We start from the raw sequence: 21628 nt of genomic DNA, 5'->3' as shown, positions 1-21628 counted from the left end.
GTCCAATTTAAAGATCAGTATTAAACATAATCCTTTTTCCCACACTTTTTCTGGGATTAACATACACCTAGAGTTGCTTTGTAGTGGTGTCTGGTCTATAATACAGGCACTTGCACATTCAAAGAAAACAGTACCTTAGGTTAACAACCATGTCCAGAATTGAGCATGCTACACCTAAAGTGCCACTTATAGATTATGGAAGGCCTCAGCAAGCCTTATTTGTAAACTGTAGCTGTAACAAATTTCAACCAACTATCTAAACAGCAGCAAATATTAGACATTTCTTTTTCTGTTTTGACTAACACAGTTCTGAATGCATATTCTTGCACTGGCTTGCATAATTTATTCAGCTCTAGTGTTTCTTTATGCACATACCAATACATAGTCATACTGAGCTAAATTAGAGACTTTGTTAGCCTATAGTGTACATCTAAATAGAAATTAAGATAATTGTAACAAAATAAACATGCTTTGCATTTCTTGCTTAGCTCCAGTTCTTGGTATTGTTTATTAAGTCTGGTGGCACAGTATATGCTTTTAAATGTCATAAACATGCAGAGTGTATTAGGCACAGAAAACCTACTCATTCAAGGGCAAGTTCAGGAAGGACTGACAGGTTGTTATGCCTCCCAGTCAATCTATTATTAGGGGGCAGCACTGGAGTTGTCACTCTTGTGCATAGAGGTGATTAAAACGATTTGTCCCTGTAAGATTTTGTCTCTTTAATTTGCAGGGCTGTGAGGATAGTAGAGGTTATTTAAGTGAGTTCCAGCTTAGTGTGTTATTTGCGCTATCTCTGACCCTGTAAATAGTCACAGTAAGAGATTTAATATGCCCTCACTGTAAAAGGGACAGGCCGGGGTGACAAACAGAGATGGGAGTAAGCAAACAAGGGTTCAAGATGTTTTTAGTCAGGTCCAGTGTGCCAGTATAATTTTTGTTGTCCTCTTTACTTAGTCTTTAGATTCAAAAGGCATGTTGTACAAATATGTGTAGTGGTATCATAAGAGATTTTAATGTCTTCACATAAGCAGCACAACAATGTTGGGTGCATTTTATTATTATTTTTTTGACGGTTATATGATTTTTCTTTTAATTTGGCTTGACAGTATTTCCTAAACTGGCAAAGGATTCTAAGTGATCATGACTTTAATAGAAGTCTGTTTTAGAGTTTAAGGGTACTCTTTGTTATCCACAGAGGTTGCTTTTGTGCATTCAGTATAGACTGTTCAACCACCTGTAACAATATGTTTCACTTTTGTTTTGTGAAAGCAGTGTTTTGTAGAATCCACATCTTTGCTGGATCACAATGTAAAGCAGATTCAATCTGGTATACCTGGTAAAATTTTAACTTTAATAATGAATGCAGATTCTTTTATGTATACTGTTTTCAGTAGACCCCTACATGATAAGGATACACAATAGTTCTTTACATTTTTTCAATAAATTGTATTTATCAATAAAACTTTATAAAATACAACACAAACAGATAAATGAAAAGAATACATCAAGTACAATAGTATGCTTCCAATTACATGAGTACTTAATGCATGTTCAAAGTGTACATTTCCATGTATATGTGATTTCTGTATTCTGTAACATAGATCTGTTTTATTTTAAAGCCATGCATTTGTTTGGCCTTGACTGGCAACTTCAAGAAACAGAGAACTACACATTTGAAAATGGCCAAGTGAAATCTGCAGCCACACCAACAAAATCAGTAACATTACTCACCAGTGACAATGGTAAGTTTTTTTCGTCCTTCTTTTAATTAAATGACAGTTATGGCCTGATTCATCACTTTATTAAATGCTTAGTATTTAGAATGCCCAGGGTTTTTTTGGGGATTACATTTTTATAGCTCAGATAAGCATGGAAGGAGTCTATCATTTTTGCATTATATACTAATGTTTATTCAGTATGATTCTATATGTTTTACTTCTGTAGCAGTTAGTTGCCACAACAAAATATAGATTTTTTTCCATTTATTGCTACAACAGCTCTTCAGTTTTAGAAATATAAAGCACTTCATAAATCCATTTTTTCTATCTCACAAATTCCTATATAGGGGCAGGAGGTGCCAGATAATATCCTGGCAGCATTAGATAGAGCCAGCCCTTTTGACTTCAAACCCTATTGTTGTGGTGGGTTCAAATCACAATGTTGCCAGGTGCAAGTCATTTCAACTGCTTGTGCTCTGATTGAAAGAAACAAAAGAAATTTAACAAATTATATTTCAAATTTGTAAGACGCCTTGGATAAAGGCATCAGCTAAATAAGTAATTAAAAAAGACAATTGGGAAATGATAAATAACCTACCCTACACATCATGTTTGATGTAAACTCCACACAGACTGTGAATGGGCCAGAGTTAAAACTCAACTTCCACTTATGAGGCGGCAGAACTAACCACTTCTCTGCTGCTACAGAAACTTGTATTTAAATTAATTTTAGTAACAGTATTTTCACCATTTTATATTTTACTTAATACTTAATATGACTGTAGTTCTCATATGACAGGAAACCCCAGTAGGGCAGAAACTGAAGACCTTGATTTACAGTAGTAGATATTTGCAGAGCAAAATATATTTCTGGTTCAGGATACTACTTATAAATGTAGTTTTACCTATACTATTGTTCATTCAATCATTTTTCAGCTTGCACACAGCTCCTTTCTTCTCAGGTTTTCATTATATTGTAGTACAGCTAGAACGTCACGGTGGTGCTGTGGTAGTGCTGCTGCCTTACAGTAAGAAGACTGGGATTCACAATTTGCTATTGCTAAATTGGTCCTGGTGTGTTCGTGTTCCCCTTGTGATGGACTGTCGTCCTTTCCGGGTGTTTTTCCCACCTTATACCTGATGATAGCTGAGTCTCCTTTGACCCTGCGCTGGATAAGCAGGTTTAGAGGATGGCTCTGGAAGTGTTCCTACCTTACTGTTTTTCACATGGAGCCAATCCCACCATTATCAAACCTACTTAATCCAGTTATCGGTTGTGCTGGTTTGAGCACACTGCTAGAACTAACCGTCAACCCACACTTTCACATATTCATACACATACTTGTACGTGGTCAATTAATCTGACCTAAAACACTTATAGAGTGCAAGGAAAATTAGGGAAAACCCCCACACAAACAAAAGTAGAAGGGGCAGATACATACAGTTTTCAATCCTGGAATTATACAGTATGTAAGACTTGGTAGCTGAAAAATGGCACAATTAATAACTGTGCTGCTGAGATGGCCCATTTTGTAAATATTGTTTAAAAATAAAGTTTGAAATATTTTTTAAAATAAATCTTGTCTTCCTAGCCATTACAATATTTTGTACATGTATTATAGAAACACACAGCCTATGGAGTTGTGCTTTGTGTGTGGACCATCGTGTTTTCTTTATACTTGGACACCAGCATGTCATTTAAATATTCAAAATAACTGAATGCCTTCCATTTAGTAAGACTGTGTGAGGCTGTGGCAGCTCATGCATAGTATTTGACCTTCCCTGCACATTAAATTCTTTTAGCTTGACAGTTAGTACAGCTTTTCCCATATTGCCAAATTGTTTAAAAGTGCAATGAATTGTGGGGTTAAACCAATGTTTACTTTTTTCTTTTTGCTAATCGACAAATAGAAAATCACTTTGAGCATCAGTCTACATCTCACATTACTGAATTAGATGTTCCATATCAGCCATCAAATGTTAGCTGTTAGGTTCTGCTGCCCTGGTAACTGCCTTACATTTTCAGAGCTCCAGTAGGCTTCATAGTAAGCATCACTCTTATTTTCCTTGGTGTCTTTCCACCTCTCCACAGTCTTACTATGTTCTATCTATAATTTCATCTTTTATCTTCAGTATAAACTCTGTCCCCAATCCTGATTCATATTAATTATGTTTGAAATAGGTTTATGCAGAACAGTATCTATTGCCCCATTTAAAATTATATAATTAGTAATCCCATTGCTCATTCTTTAACACTAGAATTACCAGAGCCTACGACAAAACTCGTAGATATGTCCCACCTTAAATCGCTTCTTAAATCCCTTCACACCTCTCCGCCAGCGTCCTTTGTCTTCTAAATGTGCTGATAAAGAGAAGCTTGGAGCAGGCGGCTATTCCATCCCCCCACCAATTTAGAACGTGCACGAACTTCAGCTTGATTGAGTATCTGGGAGTGAAGTGGAGTTTTAGAGTGGAAATAATAGATCGTTATTTGGAACACACGCATTTCATGTCTGTTCCGTTTCTACAGTAATCTGTGTCAACACATTGTTAAAACAGAAACATTTTTTATATTCTAGTAGTAGATGACAAAATGTAGGCATAAACTATATAATGTATGAAGCTTGAAGTCCAAATAGCAAAGAAACATTTTCACAAGAATAACACAATTGCGCTTTTATTTAAAAATATAACTGCAGAAACAAAAAGCCGCCTTAACATGCGACATTGACAGCAGTTTATTGTAACTGCCTCCGTGGTTCAATAGAATCAGTTCCCGCTTGGGAATCAAAAGGTCACGAGTTCGATCCTGCGCCACTCCGTTTGAGAAGTAAACTGCTCTTAGTCTTACTGTTTTAGAATAAAAGCATACATTTGATTTCAGTCTGTAACAGCCGGTGCAATTTATGATTCTTGTAAAGGTTAGCTTTTTTTTTTAATTCACTTTTCATTCTCTCTCTGTAAAAGACTCATTGCAAGTTATCGCAAACGCTGCATATTTAGAATCCTAAATATTAAATATATTTTAAAACTGTTTTGTAATATCTTAAAAAATGTGATTTCTTTAATTGCAATATTAAATTCAGATGCTGAGGGCGGCACGGTGGCACAGTGGTGTTTGCATGTTCTCCCCGTGGCTGCGTGGTTTTCCTCTGGGCGCTCCGGTTACCTCCCACAGTCCAAAGACATGCCGGCTAGGTGGATTGGCGATTCTAAATTGGCCCTAGTGTGTGCTTGGTGTGTGGGTGTGTTTGTGTGTGTCCTGCGGTGGGTTAGCACCCTGCCCAGGATTGGTTCCTGCCTTGTGCCCTGTGTTGGCTGGGATTGGCTCCAGCAGACCTCCGTGACCCTGTGTTTGGATTCAGCCAGTTGGAAGATGGATGGATGGATATTTTCTCTTGAGATCTCAAAAAATCCTTAGATATGCCAATTTTCTACTCTTTTGAAATATGTACCGTAAGTCATAGTACTGTTTTATCTGCACATTACAGTTTAGTCAAATTTAAATTACATTAAGAGCTAAACTGTGTGCTGTTTCTGTGTGGAGAGCATGACAGCAGTAAAGATGATGTTAAAAGATTCTGTTGCTTTCTGTATTTACTCATTAACTGATGAAGGTCCTACCAGACAGGCTTTTCTGGGTAGACATCCTTGCCGTCTATGGCATATATCATAGTGGAGGTCTGGAGCCAAGGTTACCTTAAGGAATAGTAGAGTTTCTATTGATTGTCTATAAATGGTCTTATCCTGCTTCCGAACATCCTAATTAGGGCTGCTTATGAGGATTTAAAATTACTTCAGTGTCTACAACAGCCCTTTTACTTGTGGGTATCTTGACAATTAATTTTGTTATTACAGCTGTCTTATGTTGAACACATTTACTGGTCCTATTAATTTAATAAACCTGGATATTTTTCTTTTAATTCATATACTAGAAAAGAATTGCTTTTTACTACCATTAAGCAGGGCATCATTATCAAGTATAAAGGCACCCAATGAAATGGACATAAGTCAAAGGAATTTTTAAGCCTTTTGCTCGTACAGTATGGGTGTCATTTTGCTACAGCTTTGAGACCCCTTCATTAATAACTAATGGAGCATTTTACAGGAATCCTTTTCCACAAGAGGAAAAGTATGCAGGTTAGCATGCCATAATTAAATAAGGGACTGTAATTTAACTATGACATTTTGTTCTTTAATACATTTTTTGTAATAACTTTTTTCTTTATTCTTCGTTATTCTTGATTGACAGACATATGAAAGACAGTGTCTTGGGATCATTCTCTTAATTAAAAAAAAAACTCAGCATATGTTTGCCTTTCTACTATAAATATTGCAAAATATCTATTATTAGCAATAGATAAACTGAAAAGAAGATGTTATTTTAAATATGTTTCTTCTCATTGATTCACTTTGTAGTGGTTTTAGGAAAGTGTTTGTTCGACAATTTTAATCTACTGTATTTTGGCATTCACTGACTTTACATTGTAAGCTAATGTTCATTTGTAATTTTAAATGTAGTCTCTCAAACCATATAATTCATAAGCAAATGCATGTGTATACACAAACATACACAAACAGTGCTGATCTTGTGCTTCATTTTTCAACCTATTTCTCACTTTGTCTTCCCAATGAGAAGTGATGGTACACACCAGGCAACTTCCTTATCCCCTGTCATTTTGGAGCCGCCTGCCACTGTGTTAATTAAATAAATGCAGCATTCTCTTGGCAGTCTCTCCCAATTAGAGATGCTCCTTCAGATTGGGACTGATATTTAAACACCTGGCAGGTAAAAGTTGTGTTTTGTTGTTTGAACTCTTTTTTTCCCCTGTGCTTTGTTAACATGCTTTAACTCTTATTTGTCAGTTTGTTAATTGTGTTGGGCACTATGAAATCTATATTATTTTTTCAAAAATTCTGTTTTATTTTTACAGATTTTCGTTTTTCACCATTTCTAATTTTCCCATTTTTTTTTACTGTAACAAGCAGCAAAAATAAAACAAACAAAAGTGAAAAGGCACTTTACGTTCCTTTTAATGAAAAAGAATGCAAGCACAACTGTACCTTATTGTACCTAAACATAATGGCTAGAGGTTCAGGGCATAAACTAATGAATAAATAAAAGTTCTAGGTATGATTGAAAAAATACATATATATACTGTATAATATATATATATAATAACTAAAAATAAAAATGCAATTTGTACTTTAAACATCTGAATTCAAGCAAACAGTCATTATATTATATTATACGCTTTTAATCAGTACAGTTTGTTTTAACTTGGAGCTGTGCTAATTTGGTTTGCGTCCATCTCTGACGCAGTTCCTCATTGAAGTACGTGATTGTGAGGTGCTTGGCGTTTAGCATACTACGTGACTCTGTTGTCTGCGAGGAGAGTCTTAAATTTACTAAAAGCTCCTCTCACAGTCACCTGAGCTGAGTGAGAAGTACAGTATATGTAGGGTAATGCTATCTATGTCACCCTTGGAAAACATTGTCTTTACACTTGCAGTAATCAGCCATCTCCACAGAAGATGAGTGATCATCATATGAAGCACAGTGTCAATACTTTGTCCACTCTTTACTTAGCTCTGATTTACAGAGCTTACAGTACATACATCCCGCATAATTAAAAATACCTTCATAAAAGAATTACTATACAGCCAAATGTTTACTCACCTTTCACTATTTTGAGAACAATGTGGTCTCGGCTATCAGTGGTTTCATCTACTACAACATTAATTTTCTTTCCACAAATCTTTTAGAGAACAGTGTCTATATGTTGTTCAAAAACACAAATCAAATGAGTTTGACGAAGACTATTCTCGTTTTCAGTTAGTGCAACTCCCTGTTTAAAATGCTTAATAAAGAGGTATGGTATGTCTAACTCCTCACATATGGCCACAAAGTCCAGTCTTGCATTAGACAATTTTGTTACTGTATTTCCACTATTATTAACTGAAGGGTAACACTCATTGATCTTAATTTCTCCTTGTTCTTGAGATGGCTTTTAGAATCGATGTGGTCCTTACAAATATCTTTTTGTGTCCTTTCCATGGTATACTGGCAAAACTTGCAGAAAAGTTGAACTGATTCGTAACAGTCACTGGGATATTGTTGTTGTTGTGTTTCCTAATTTTGTGGATGTAGTTGGGGTGTCTTTAAAGAGAAAACTTATAAAAACATGTGCATAAACAGATAGAGACACAACTGGATTTCTATGAAGAATTGCTTTCTCTTGAAAAACTAGAAATAGAACTACAGATTACTCAAACATTTAATATATTGGGAAGTTTTATAACAGCCACATCTTCAGTCTCTAAATTCCACATATTTCTATTTTTAAATCTAAAATCCGTTTTTATGTGTTAATTCCATATTTCAGTTCATGTTATCTGCATCACGGAAATCTTATGGTCCTAATTGTGCAGCTTTTTTTTTTTTAATGAATTTTACTAATATGACAATAAAGTTGAAAAATCTAATAAAAAATACACTACTGAAAGAAGTCAGTAGATTTTTTACAGGTGCTCTGTATGTCTCATTGTGTTTCTTTTTGTTTCTGAACTTGTTTTACTAGCTACTAATCTTATTTAAGATTAGATCTGATCTGGCTTGTCACTGACAGCAGCCACTAGAAATCAGTCGGTCATTGTCCAACCTGCTATATCCTATCACAGGATCACGGGGGTCTGCCGGAGTCAATCCCAGCCAGCACAGTGCATAAGGCAGGAACAAATCCCGGGCAGGGCACCAGCCCACCACAGCACTAGAAATCAGAGAAATGGGTTTTAATTTATCAACAAACTACAATGCACACAAACTCGGATGACATCTCGTCTTGACTGCACTTCAAAAAGGTTTCAAACTTGGCTAAGTGAAGCAGAGGGCTGCCTTATGTTTGCAATACTTGGAAACATAATAGATCCTGAGAAATTAAAAGCAGAGTGTTGTAAATACTCCCTTAATCAGCTACTTGTGCTATTCAGTTTCACTTTACCACAGAAGTTATTTGTCTAAAAATGTAGAAATTGATATGTTAGCACAGCAAGGCATGAGCATTTTAGGACTTGTCTACCATCCATTGTAATTGGCAGCGTTCAATTTCTGTAAAATAAGATGGATGGACTGTCTGCTGTTACAGCTGGTGGTAGTTCATACAAATACGGCTGCATTTTGTGTTTTACTGAGCGATGGTTTAAACCTGATACACCTTTGCTGTTTGCATGCTGGATGGATTTCATCTTATGTGAAAAGACAGAGACCCAGTTTGGAGTGAAAAATGGACAGAAAGAAGATTGGTCAACAATGTAAATGAGGAGTGATGTTAAAGGAAGCACATTACAGTTAAAACTACAGTTTGTAATTCACTCATTGAAATTCTGGCTGTTGGAACTCATCCATGTTATTTGTCCTGAGAGATAAAGTGCATCATCCTTATTAATGTTGATATTCCTCCACTCTGCACATGAGGACTCAGAAACGGAAAGGATTTAGTCTGTCATCAACACTGACCCTGCAGTTAGAATATGTGGTGACTTCAGTCATGTGACTTTGGAAGGAATCATGATAGTTTTCCATTAGCTTGTGTCTGGAGCTTCCACTGGGGGAAATAAAAAGCTGGAAATGTTAAAGAATGCTTTAAGCGTAAACTACTGGTGCCTTTGGGCAGATCTGGCCACAATTTGATTCATCGTATTACCAGAACCAAGCTGTTATTACAGGGCAACCTGTTACCACCAGGATAGTGAGGAAGTGGAGCCGAGAGGCTGAAATGATGGGAAGTGATGACTTCTATTGAGACACTCAGCCTCTGCATCCCAGACTATATTAACGTTTGTGTTGACACTGTGGTACCCTCAGAGATAGTGCGTTGCTTTCCAAAATGGCCTGGATTATAAAGGAGCTATAAGATATCCTAAATAAGAAAAACTTCATCTAATGACCAAAGACCAGTGGCACCTTTAAGAGGCTGTTCCTGGACTATACGAGTTCTCTTGTGGTAGACCACCCGGACCCACTGCAGTTTCCCTATCAGACAAAGATTGGAGTTTAAAATGCAATTATACATCTGCTGCACAAGGCTTATTCCAAACCTGGCAGCACTATAAGGATTGTTTTTTGATTTCTCCAATGCCATCAAATCCATCTAACCATCTTTGTTAAGGGGTAAACTCAGCGATATGCAGGTGGATGAGCCTGTGGTTTCATGGATAATGGACTAACTATTGGGCAGTTTGTGAGACTCAAGAACCATGTTTCTTCTACAGATATGAGCAACAGTGGAGCAAGACAAAGAATTAACCTGTCTCCTTTTCTCTTAACACTGTACATCTCCAACTATAAAAATATCACCGGGTCATGTCACTTGCAGAAATTTTCAGATGACTCTGCACTTTTGGGGTGTACTGATAAGGGGTTGAGACAGACTTTTGGAGTCAGTTGGAGAATTTTGATTCTTGGTATGAAAATAATTGTCAGCATCTCAACATCTGCAAAACCAAGGAACTGGTTATTGATTTTCTTGTTACCAAAAGCCTGTTTGTTCGATCACTGTTTACCTAAGAGTACATTAATGATAGGTTGGACTGGTCGTGTAATACAGTGGAACTATATAAGGAAAGGCAGAGCAGGCTGTTTTTTCTTAGGAGACTGTGTTCCTTTAATGTGAATAGTGTAACCCTTAACAGCTTCTACAACACTGTGATGGCCAGTGTGATTTTCTACACTGTGGTGTGCTGGACTTCAGGAGAGGCCCACCAAATTGACAAGCGGATTAAAAAGGCAAACTCATTTACGGGATGCACTGTGGACCCACTGAATGTAGTAGTAAAGGAGAGAATGAAAACAAAGGTAAGTGCCATTATGAACAATTCTCACATTCTCTCTTTGAAATTTGGGAAGCTGGACACATTGTAAGAAGGGAAAACTTACTTTGGCACTTACTAATTTTGGTATGCTCACAAATAATGAAGATTTAGGTAATGGAGGATTTGGTTTTGCGCTGTTGCGCTACACCAATATAGAACCAGTCAAGCAAAGTGTAACTATTTATTGCCATATAAATATGGCTTATGTATAAGTAGTTAAAGGGTGCACTTACCTTTGTTTGTTTTTCTTTTTTTAATGTGGCACGTAGGTGAGTGAATGGCACATGCTGGAAGCATTGCCAGCATCTAACTGTGCGTTTTTGGGTAGCCAACCATAATGTGAGGTGCAGGGTCATGGCCAGAAGCCGTCACGAAACTGGTACACATGTAACAGAGTAGACGGCTTGGTCAGGAACAAGCCACTGTGCAGTATTCCTGAAGCGAGCGAGTGCACAAAAGTAATCAATTTAATAGTAATTTACTGAAGATGAACGAGACACAGATGCAGCTTGCTCGCTTTGTTAATTAGAATAGGGGATACCCTAGCGGCACTCTCGTTTAGCCTCCGTTGAGTCTACGGTGTTATAAAAAGTATGAGTGAACATTGGAAACTGGGCTATCAGTCTTTGGGACGAATCAATATTGTAGTGTTAGTTGTGGACAATACAGATAGACAGCAGACACTGAGAGAATCCTTCAGTTACATACAGAATTGAGGTGATCAGTAGAAGAAAGGAAAGAGAGGGAGAAGCTGGGGAGTTTGTCATAAGTTCTGGGAGCAACTTTGTAAAGAGTATTTTTTTTCTTTAGACGTTTGGAAGAAGGCTTTCTTAACACTAGAATTACCAAATCCTACAAAAAAACTCGTAAATAATGTTGTGCGTAGAATTTGCACTATAACATGATGTAAGCACAAAAGCGCAAATGTACTTTAGCACAAAAAAATCCAGATGCATAAATCTGTGCATTCGCCAACTTCCACGTTCTTCCACTACGTAAATCCCGATCAGCGTGGAAATTAATGCACGTGCACATGCCTGCTGTCCCACCCCAGCTCCTCCCAGAATTACGCCTCTTTGAATATGCAAATCAATATAAATAGCCCTTAAGCTCAGTGTTCCGTGAAAAGACAATGGCAAAAGTACAAGGAAAAACAGAAGAATCTCAGCGAATACTAAGTGGAGGCAAAGAAAAACGTACTATTTGTTGGTTTAAACAGTGGTATAAACAACAAAAGGAAGTTGATCGAGAGACATAGCATGTCGGAGAAAACTCAAAAGCTCAAGTTCACAAAGTCGCACAGTGCCCGATATAAAAAAAGAATTTGTCACATATCAAAGTTGCCGTGAAAAGGCAAGTCATAGTGCACCATCCGAGTGTCATATGAAAGCTTATTAGGGTACAGAGGGAAAAAAAAGGCACACAGTGTGAAAAAAGCATGAAATGTCAACTTTAATCTCTAAATTTTGACTTTAATCACGTAGAGTATTTTGTCATTAAAGTAGAACGTCATAAACTTCATCTTAAAATTGCTTTACTAGTTTCTCAAATCCCATCGTAACTAAAGTAGCACATTAAATGCTTTTTTTGTATTTGATCTTCTATGTGCGTGAATCATTACGTGCTTCCGTTCTTTCTTTTCCTTTGACAGGACACAGAATCCATTACATTTGTGATATTACAGCTCTCTGAATAATTAAAGTACTGAAATGTATACTTGATATCATTTTCATGATGATAGGCATGATGATTAAAGCATGTTATTAAACATGGGAACACAGTGGCGCAATGATTGTTCATGTCTTATGCAAGATGCTTGCTGTTTGTGAATCTCGAGGAGAGGCTCTGTAGCGTTTGTCAGATGAGACCAGTTTAAATAGCGAATGGCTGAGGCAGCATGTGCTTGATGCTGTATACCGATAATTTTCTTTCTGATCAGCTTCTGTACACCTGTGATTTACACTCAGATACAGTGATATAAATACTCTGAGTGGTGCAGTGAGAGTAATATGGAAAAAGATGATCCGATGTGGCAACCCCTAACGGGAGCAGAAGAAGAAGAAGGTGCAGTGAGAGTAACAACGCTAAAGCAGCTATTGTATTTAAAATGGTTTGACCATTCTGTGGACCATTATATTGTTACAGGTTAATTACAATCAGATGCATTAAACTAATAAACACTATGCAGTTAATTTCAGTGTATTTATAAAGCCATATGAGGGATGTGGATCTGAAAAAGAAAGATAAACCACACAGGAACAGTAGCACTGCTTTGACGCTGGGTGCTGCCAGTCTGCAAAACCAAGCGCAGAACTTGCGTACAACATGGTATGAGCTACCGTGGAAATGTGCGTGGCTTTACGCCATGTTTAGGTTTTATACATCGCGATTTGAACGTGGAAACATTCTTACGCAACATTTCTGTGTGTACGCACCATTTATACATAAGGCCTCTGGAGTTTTAAAGAGAATAAAAAATACATTATTTGGAACACATGCATTTTATGTGTGTTCAATGTCTACAAAAATCTATGTAAACACATTGTTAAAATAGAAGCGTTTTTCATGTTTTAGTAATAAATGACAAAATGTGATCATGAACTGTATAATTTGTGAAGCCTGAAGTCCAAAAATCAAATAAACACTTTCACAAAAGGGGCAAGGGCAGCTTCCATAGTGCAGTGGTAAGAACTGCTGAATTGTAATCAAGAGGCTGCCGGTTCAAACCTGGTTGCCTTGCAAATTTTGAGTAGTGACCTTCTCTTATTGTTAATATTATACAGTAAAAACATACATTTGATTTGTGTCTGTAACAGCCGGTGTAAATTTTAGTACTTGCAAAAGTTAGCATTTTTTTTTTATTTCTATTCTCTCAGTCACAATCATGATACAATCTAGGGTGGCAGAAGCGGTACAGGTTTTGCATATTAACCTGCTGAAGGAGTGGCATGAACCCTGTGAGGTCATGTCCGCCGCGTTCCTTCAAACAGAACTCGCTATAGGCAAGGAATTTAACTGACATTCAGAAAGTAGAATTGCTATCAGTGATCAAGAGCAACTTCGACGTCTTTTCGGCTGTGCCTGGCTGGACAACAATTGCGGAACACAAGATTGTAACTCTGCTCCTTACAGGTGCCCCCATATCGCCTGCCAGAAGCAACAAAGAAGGTGATATGCAAAGAAGTGCAGCAGATGCTTCAGTTAGGCATAATTTGCCTAAGCAAAAGCAAGTGACTGAGCCCAACTGTAATTTCTCAAAGCCTAACAGTTCGGTTCTGTATTGATTTAGGCATTTGACTAAGATTTCAACGTTTGATGCATACTCAATGCCACATGTGGACAAGCTGTTGGATAAGCTCGGGCAGGCCTCATATATTTCCACCCTAGACCTCCTCTTCAAGGAGTCCAGCTGCGAGAAGACTGTGTTCGCCACTCTGGACGGGCTGATTGAATTTACAGCACTCCCTGTTGGTCTCCATGGTGCACCATTGACCTTTCAGCAGATGATAGACCAGATCCTGCGTCCCCATTCTGCGTACATGGGTGCCTATGTTGATATTGTTGTCATTTTCAGGAATGATTGGGAATCTCATCTCGTCTGTCTTCAGGCGGTGCTTGATTGTTTACGGCTGGCAGGGTTGACGGCTAACCATAAAATGTGCAGGCGGGATATGTCGGAACCCATTATCTGGGATATTCCATGGCAAAGGGTTTACTCAAGCCTCAAATGGACAAGATGGGGAAGGTGCTTGCATATCCACGTCCCGAAACACAGAGACAGGCCGTGCCTGTCCTCGTACTCATGGGGTACTACAGGCAGTTCATTCCCAACTTTGTGCATTGGGCCGCCCCCCCACTAACTTGACAAAGGGCAGAAAGAATCATAGTGTTGTCTGGACCGACACCTGTGACACAGCCTTCTGGGACCTAAAGGCTGCTTTATGCTTGTTCCTGGTTCTGGGTAATCTGGACTTTTCGAAGGAATTTAATCTACTGTACATACTAATACAAGCTCTTTTGGTTTAGGAGAGGTGCTCTCACAATGTTTTGAGGGGGGAGAACACCCGATTACATTTCTCAGCAGAAAGCTGCTACCCAGGGAGTATAATTATTCGACCATTGAAAAGAAAGGTTTAGCAATTAAGTGGGTGGTGCAGGCCCTCCTCTGGGGACAGCAGTTTACCCTGGTGACTGACCACACCCTGCTTCAGTGGCTGTACAAACAGAAGGATACGAACGCCTGGCTCACTTTGTGGTCTGTTAGCTTGCAGGCTTTTGCTTTTGATGTTCGCCACCGTCTCAGGGCTACACACACACCAATGCTGACATTCTCTCCCTACTGGCCAAGCCTGGCTTGGTTGGTCGCTTTGCCTAAACTGGTGTGGACAAATATATCTGTGTGTATGTATGTATGTATTTTTGTGTGTATATATATGTATATATATATATATGTATATGTATATGTATATATATGTATATATATGTATGTATGTATATATATATATATATATATATATATATATATATATATATATATATGTGTGTGTGTATATATATGTATGTATATATATATATATATATATATATATACATACACACAGTGCATCCGAAAGTATTCACAGCATCACTTTTCCACATTTTGTTATGTTACAGCCTTATTCCAAAATTGATTAAATTAATTTTTTTCCTCACAATTCTACTCACAACACCCCATAATGAAAATGTGAAAAAAGTTTACTTGAGGTTTTTGCAAATTTATTAAAAATAAAAAAATTGTTTCCCCTGATCATCCTTGAGATGTTTCTGCAGCTTAATTGGAGTCCACCTGTGGTAAATGCAGTTGATTGGACATGATTTGGAAAGGCACACACCTGTCTATATAAGGTCCCACAGTTGGCAGTTCATGTCAGAGCACAAACCAAGCATGAAGTCAAAGGAATTGTCTGTAGACCTCCGAGACAGGATTGTCTCAAGGCACAAATCTGGGGACGGTTACAGAAAAATTTCTGTAAAAAAAGTTCCCAATGAGCATAGTGCCCTCCATCATCCGTAAGTGGAAGAAGTTCAAAACCACCAGGACTCTTCCTAGAGCTGGCCGGCCATCTAAACTAAGCGATCGAGGGAGAAGGGCCTTAGTCAGGGAAGTGACCAAGAACCCAATAGTCACTCTGTCAGAGCTCTAGAGGTCCTCTGTGGAGAGAGGAGGAACTTCCAGAAGGACAACCATCTCTGCAGCAATCTACCAATCAGGCCTGTATGGTAGAGTAGCCAGATAGAAGCCACTCCTTAGTAAAAGGCACATGGCAGCCCACCTGGAGTTTGCCAAAAGGTACCTGGAGGACTCTCAGACCATGAGAAACAAAATTTTCTGGTCTGATGAGACAAAGATTGAACTCTTTGGTGTGAATGCCAGGCATCACGTTTGGAGGATACCAGGCACCGCTCATAACCAGGCCAATACCATCCCTACAGTGAAGCATGGTGGTGGTAGCATCATGCTGTGGGGATTTTTTTCAGCTGCAGGTACTGGGAGACTAGTCAGGATAAAGGGAAAGATGACTGCAGCAATGTACAGAGACATCCTGGATGAAAACCTGCTCCAGAGCATTTTTGACCTCAGACTGGGGCGACGGTTCATCTTTCAGCAGGACAACGACCCTAAGCACACAGCCAAGATATTAAAGGAGTGGCTTCAGGACAACTCTGTGAATGTCCTTGAGTGGCCAAGCCAGAGCCCGACTTGAATCCAATTGAACATCTCTGGAGAGATCTTAAAATGGCTGTGCACCGATGCTTCCCATCCAACCTGATGGAGCTTGAGAGGTGCTGCAAAGAGGAATGGGTGAAACTGGCCAAGGATAGGTGTGCCAAGCTTGTGGTATCATATTCAAAAAGACTTGAGGCTGTAATTGCTGCCAAAGGTGCATCGACAAAGTATTGAGCAAATGCTGTGAATACTTATGTACATATGATTTCTCAGTTTTTTTATTTTTAATAAATTTGCAAAAACCTCAAGTAAACTTTTTTCACGTTGTCATTATGGGGTTTTGTGTGTAGAATTCTGAGGAAAAAAATGAATTAAATCCATTTTGGAATAAGGCTGTAACATAACAAAAAGTGGAAAAAGTGATGCGCTGTGAATATTTTCCGGATGCACTGTATGTATGTATGTATGTGTGTGTATATATATATATATATATATGTATGTGTATATATCTATACTAATAAAAGGCAAAGCCCTCACTCACTGACTCACTCACTGACTCATCACTAATTCTCCAACTTCCTGTGTAGGTAGAAGGCTGAAATTTGGCAGGCTTATTCCTTACAGCTTACTTACAAAAGTTGGGCAGGTTTCATTTCGAAATTCTACGCGTAAGGGTCATAACTGGAACCTATTTTTCTACATATAATGTAATGGAGTTGAGTTGGAGATGGCCGTGGGGGGCGGAGTTTCGTGACATCATCACGCCTCCTACGTAAGTACGTAGAGAACAAGGAAGAACTCCAAACAGCGATGAGCACAAAACGCCATTTCACAATTGAGAAGGCAGAAAACCATTATGAAGCAAATGATGCATACAAGCATATTCATAAGTACAGCTACTGCGGAAACAAAGCACGGCGTGAACCGTAAGTTTATATTAAATTAAGTTCATAGACAGGCTGCCACTAGCGTTTGTAATTTAGTGCCTGCCCATATAAGGCCGTCCATCAGCGGCAATCCAATACAAACACTGCCGGTAAATATTCACGGTGAAGGACTGTGCTTATGCAGAGGAAGATGAGATGGTCAGGGTGGTGTTTGGCACAAACTCAGCGAAACTGCGAGAGAAACTTTTAAGTGCCGGGTCTTAGCTGACATTACACAAGATGGCACCAGCACAGCTGGGAACCTTCGATGCAAGAACACCAAGCGGCTTACGTGAACTGACGCAGTGCACAGACAAAAGCAACAGTTCCAAAGAGTGCTGAACAAAACCAATTACACAATTGAGAAGGCAGCAAAAAATATGAAGCGCCTGATACATAGAATCATATTCATAAGTGCAGCTACTGCGAAACAAAGCACACGGTGGAAAAACTGAATGTCCCGCTAAAGGAAGACAGTGTAAAAAAAAAAAACTCGTGCATGCAGTTTGTCACATCTCAGATAAAGAGGAAGACGAGCTGTTTATTGATGCAGTAAGAAACTAATCGATGAATGAAACCTCTTATCTTTACAACGATTGACAAACACGGAATGTAACTTGAACACAACACATCGCATACAAATACGACCCTGATTGAAACAAATAATGATAATCAAATCCTTGATGACAGCAACGTTCAATAACACTCATAAAACAATTACTGTATATTGACAATCATGTTACGCTATTTTTAAAATGTTCCCTTTTTCATAACTTCTACTTCTCCACTGCGATACGCGGGTATATATATAAATGTATATATATACCCGATCTACAGTACATACTCTCGCATAGACAAGCCACACGCTGTGGCGCAATTGTAGAATCTTAAGCCTCTAATGCGACATTCGAGGTTCGATTCCCGAGAGGGGATGCACTGAGTATGTACGCGCTACCGATTCATTTTACCTTCGATCTCCTTGGTTTGGGACGTATGAAAAATATTCGGTTAACGCAGAATCATGTTACGCTATTTTTAAAATGTTTCCCTTTATTAGCACAAGCACAGCTGAGAAGCTTTGATGCATGTACTCCATAACGCTAAAAAATAACGATTTAATCACACTTTCAATTCCAAGCAAACGGAACTTTTGTCAATGCATGATTTCCTGGTACATCCATTACACTGATGCACACATCACAGCTACAAAAATGTTAGAGTCGGAATAAAGCGCGTTCCTACGACTGATCATTTCGACTACCCGAAATAAGCCTTGATAAAAGCATGGTTTTGTGCACACTGAAAAGCAAGCAAAATTAGATGCATTACAGAAAGCGGACTTTGTGGCTCTTACTGGGGATCATTGGACTTCCGTGACCGTTAGTAATTCTAATTACATCTAATTACAAAATGTTCAATGATCACACTGTTTTAGCCTAATGTACAAAATAATTTTGGCTAAGGTTACTCAGAGTTTAAAGATTAAATTGGTCAAATTACCTTTTATGTTTCTGACTTATTTTTTTAAGAAGAAAAACTGCACTTTATGTTGAAATTTTGGTTATTATTATTTAAAGACAATACTATTCTGAAAATCTACTTAAAGTACTTAAACTACCACTTTATTTTTAAGTCTGCCCAATTTTAACCAGGGATGATATTTTTGTTTCTGTTTTGAATTCAAATGCAGTTTAAAGGCTTTTTTTCAGAAATTAAAACAGCTTCAGTTTACAATATTCATGTACATGTCTATTATTTGATTCTGTCGCCCACTAAAACACTTTTAAATTAAAAAAAAAACATTTGCGATTTGGGGCAAATTTACGTGTGCGATTACATACGATTAATCAAGATTAATTCTTACACAGCCTCTAATTAATTGGATTAATTTTTTTAATCGAGTCCCACCCCTAATATATATATATGTGGATATATATGTCGATTTGTATATATATATATATATATGTGTGTGTATATACAGTATGTGTATATATGTGTGTATATGTATATATATATATGTGTTTATATATGTGTCTGTGTGTGTATATATATATATATATATATATATATATATATATATATGCCAGCAACACTCATGACAATGACAAAACAATTGCATTGTCAATCATGTTACGTTATTATTAAAATGTTTCCTTTTCTTTTTACTTCTCTGTTGCCAATCGCAGGTATTTTGCTATGTATATATATATATATATATATATATATATATATATATATATATATATATATATATATATATATACACACACACACAGATATATATAAATATATATATATATATATAAATAGATAGATATGAAAACAACACTCATATCAATTACAAAAAATTACATTAACAATCATCTTACGTTATTTTTAAAATGTTTGCTTTTCTTTTCATAACTTCTTTAACACACTTCTTCTCCGCCATGCTGGTATTTTGCTAGTATATATATATATATGTATGTGTATATATATATATATATATATATATATATATACACACACAGTGGAATCTCGGTTCACGACCATACTTCTTTTTAAAACTCTGGTGGTGAACCGAAGCAATTTCCCCCCATAGGATTGTATGTAAATACAATTAATCTGTTCCAGACCATACGAACTGTATGTAAATATTTTTTTTTTAAGTTTTTAAGCACAAATACAGTTAATTAAACCATAGGATGCACAGCGTAATAGTAAACTAAATGTAAAAACATTGAATAACTCTGAGAAAACCTTGAACAACAGAGAAAACTAACACTGCAATAGTTTGCATTTTAGTGCTACCAACCCCTGGCTAAAAGCACAGTTTTAAGCACAGTGAAAAAATGAACATTTGAAAAAATCCATAATTTAATAAACCACCAAGAAAAATAACATTGCAACAATTCACGCTACAAACCAATCGCTGGAAACAGAAGTGAAAACAAAATCAGGCCCAGTGCATCCTTTAATTGCCTTCCTACTTTAATACGTCCAGCTCTCTCTCACGCTGCCTGTGTGTGTGCGTCTGTCTCTCTCTCGCGCTGCCTGTGTGTTTGTGTGTGTGTCGCACTATCTTGCTCTCTCTGTCTTGCTCGCTGCACAGGGAGAGACTGAACATGTACACACTGAAAGGGAAACTGGCTTGTTTGTATACTGAGTGTGTGGCCGTGAACCGAGGCAAAAGTTTGGCAAACTTTTTGGTTGTAAACTGAGTTGTACGTGTACCAAGACGTTCGTGAACCGAGATTCCTCTGTATATATGTGTGTGTGTGTGTATATATATATATATATATATATATCTATATATGTATGTATATATATATATATATATATATACTAATAAAAGGCAAAGCCCTCACTCATCACTAATTCTCCAACTTCCCGTGTGGGTGGAAGGCTGAAATTTGGCAGGTTCATTCCTTACAGCTTCCTTACAAAAGTTGGGCAGGTTTTATATCGAAATTCTACGCGTAATGGTCATAACTGGAAGCTGTTTTTCCATTTACTGTAATGGAGATGAGCTTGAACGCCGTGGGGCGGAGTTTCGTGACATCATCACGCCTCCCACGTAATCACGCAGTACATAGAAAACCAGGAAGACCTCCAAAAGCGCTGAAGAAAACATGCATTATATAATTGAGAAGGCAGCTAAACAATAAGAAGCGAAGCGAAAGTGACATATACAACCATATTCATGAGTTCTGCTACTGAAACAAAGCACGATGTAAACCTACACTTTAAATTAAGTTCATAGACAGGCTGCGCTGGCGCTTGTAATTTAGTGCCTGCCCATATAAGGCCGTCCGTCAGCGCAATCCAATAGCAAACTCCCACTAAATATTCACGGGTGAAGGACTGTGTTTATGGAGAGGAAGATGAGATGGTCAGGGTGGTGTTTGACACAAACTCAGCTAAACTGCGAGAAAGTTTTAAGTGCCAGGACTAAGGTAACATTAAATACAGCCATGGACATAGCACGAGATGGCACCAGCACAGCTGGGAACCTTCGATGCATGTACACCGAGCGGCTCACGGAACTGACGAGTGCACAGATAAAAGGCAACAGTTCCAAAGAGCGCTGAACAAAACCAAATTACACAATTGAAAAGGCAGCAAAAATATGAAGCGCCTGATAAGCATATTCATAAATCCAGCTACTGCGAAACAAAGCACACGGTGGAAAAGTCAATGTCCCGCTAAAGGAAGACAGTGTAAAAAAACCGTGCATGCAGTGTGTCAGGTCTCAGATAAAGAAGAAGACGAGCTGTTTATTGATGCAGTAAGAAACGAATCGATGAAAGAAACCTGTCATCTTTACAACGATTGACAAACACGGAATGTAACTTGAACACAACACATCCTACAAATACGAACCTGATTGAAAGAAATAATGATAATCAAATCCTTGATGACAG

The 21628-nt window shown here is 37.8% G+C and overlaps 1 protein-coding gene across 15 annotated transcripts in view; it reads left to right on the top strand.

The window, feature by feature from the left end:
- The window catches only part of tenm3 (teneurin transmembrane protein 3), an 842281-nt gene that overhangs the window by 636384 nt on the left and 184269 nt on the right, over nt 1-21628 (top strand). For all 15 annotated transcript variants that reach the window (XM_039751049.1, XM_039751058.1, XM_039751057.1 and 12 more), the window contains one exon: nt 1623-1745. In XM_039751049.1, the coding sequence (XP_039606983.1) occupies nt 1623-1745 (123 nt within the window). The remainder of the gene's footprint in view (nt 1-1622; nt 1746-21628) is intronic.

This window comes from Polypterus senegalus, chromosome 4 (genome assembly GCF_016835505.1).
Source record: "Polypterus senegalus isolate Bchr_013 chromosome 4, ASM1683550v1, whole genome shotgun sequence".
NCBI classification, from domain to species: Eukaryota; Metazoa; Chordata; class Cladistia; order Polypteriformes; family Polypteridae; genus Polypterus; species Polypterus senegalus.
This window is presented reverse-complemented; position numbering and strand designations above follow the sequence as displayed.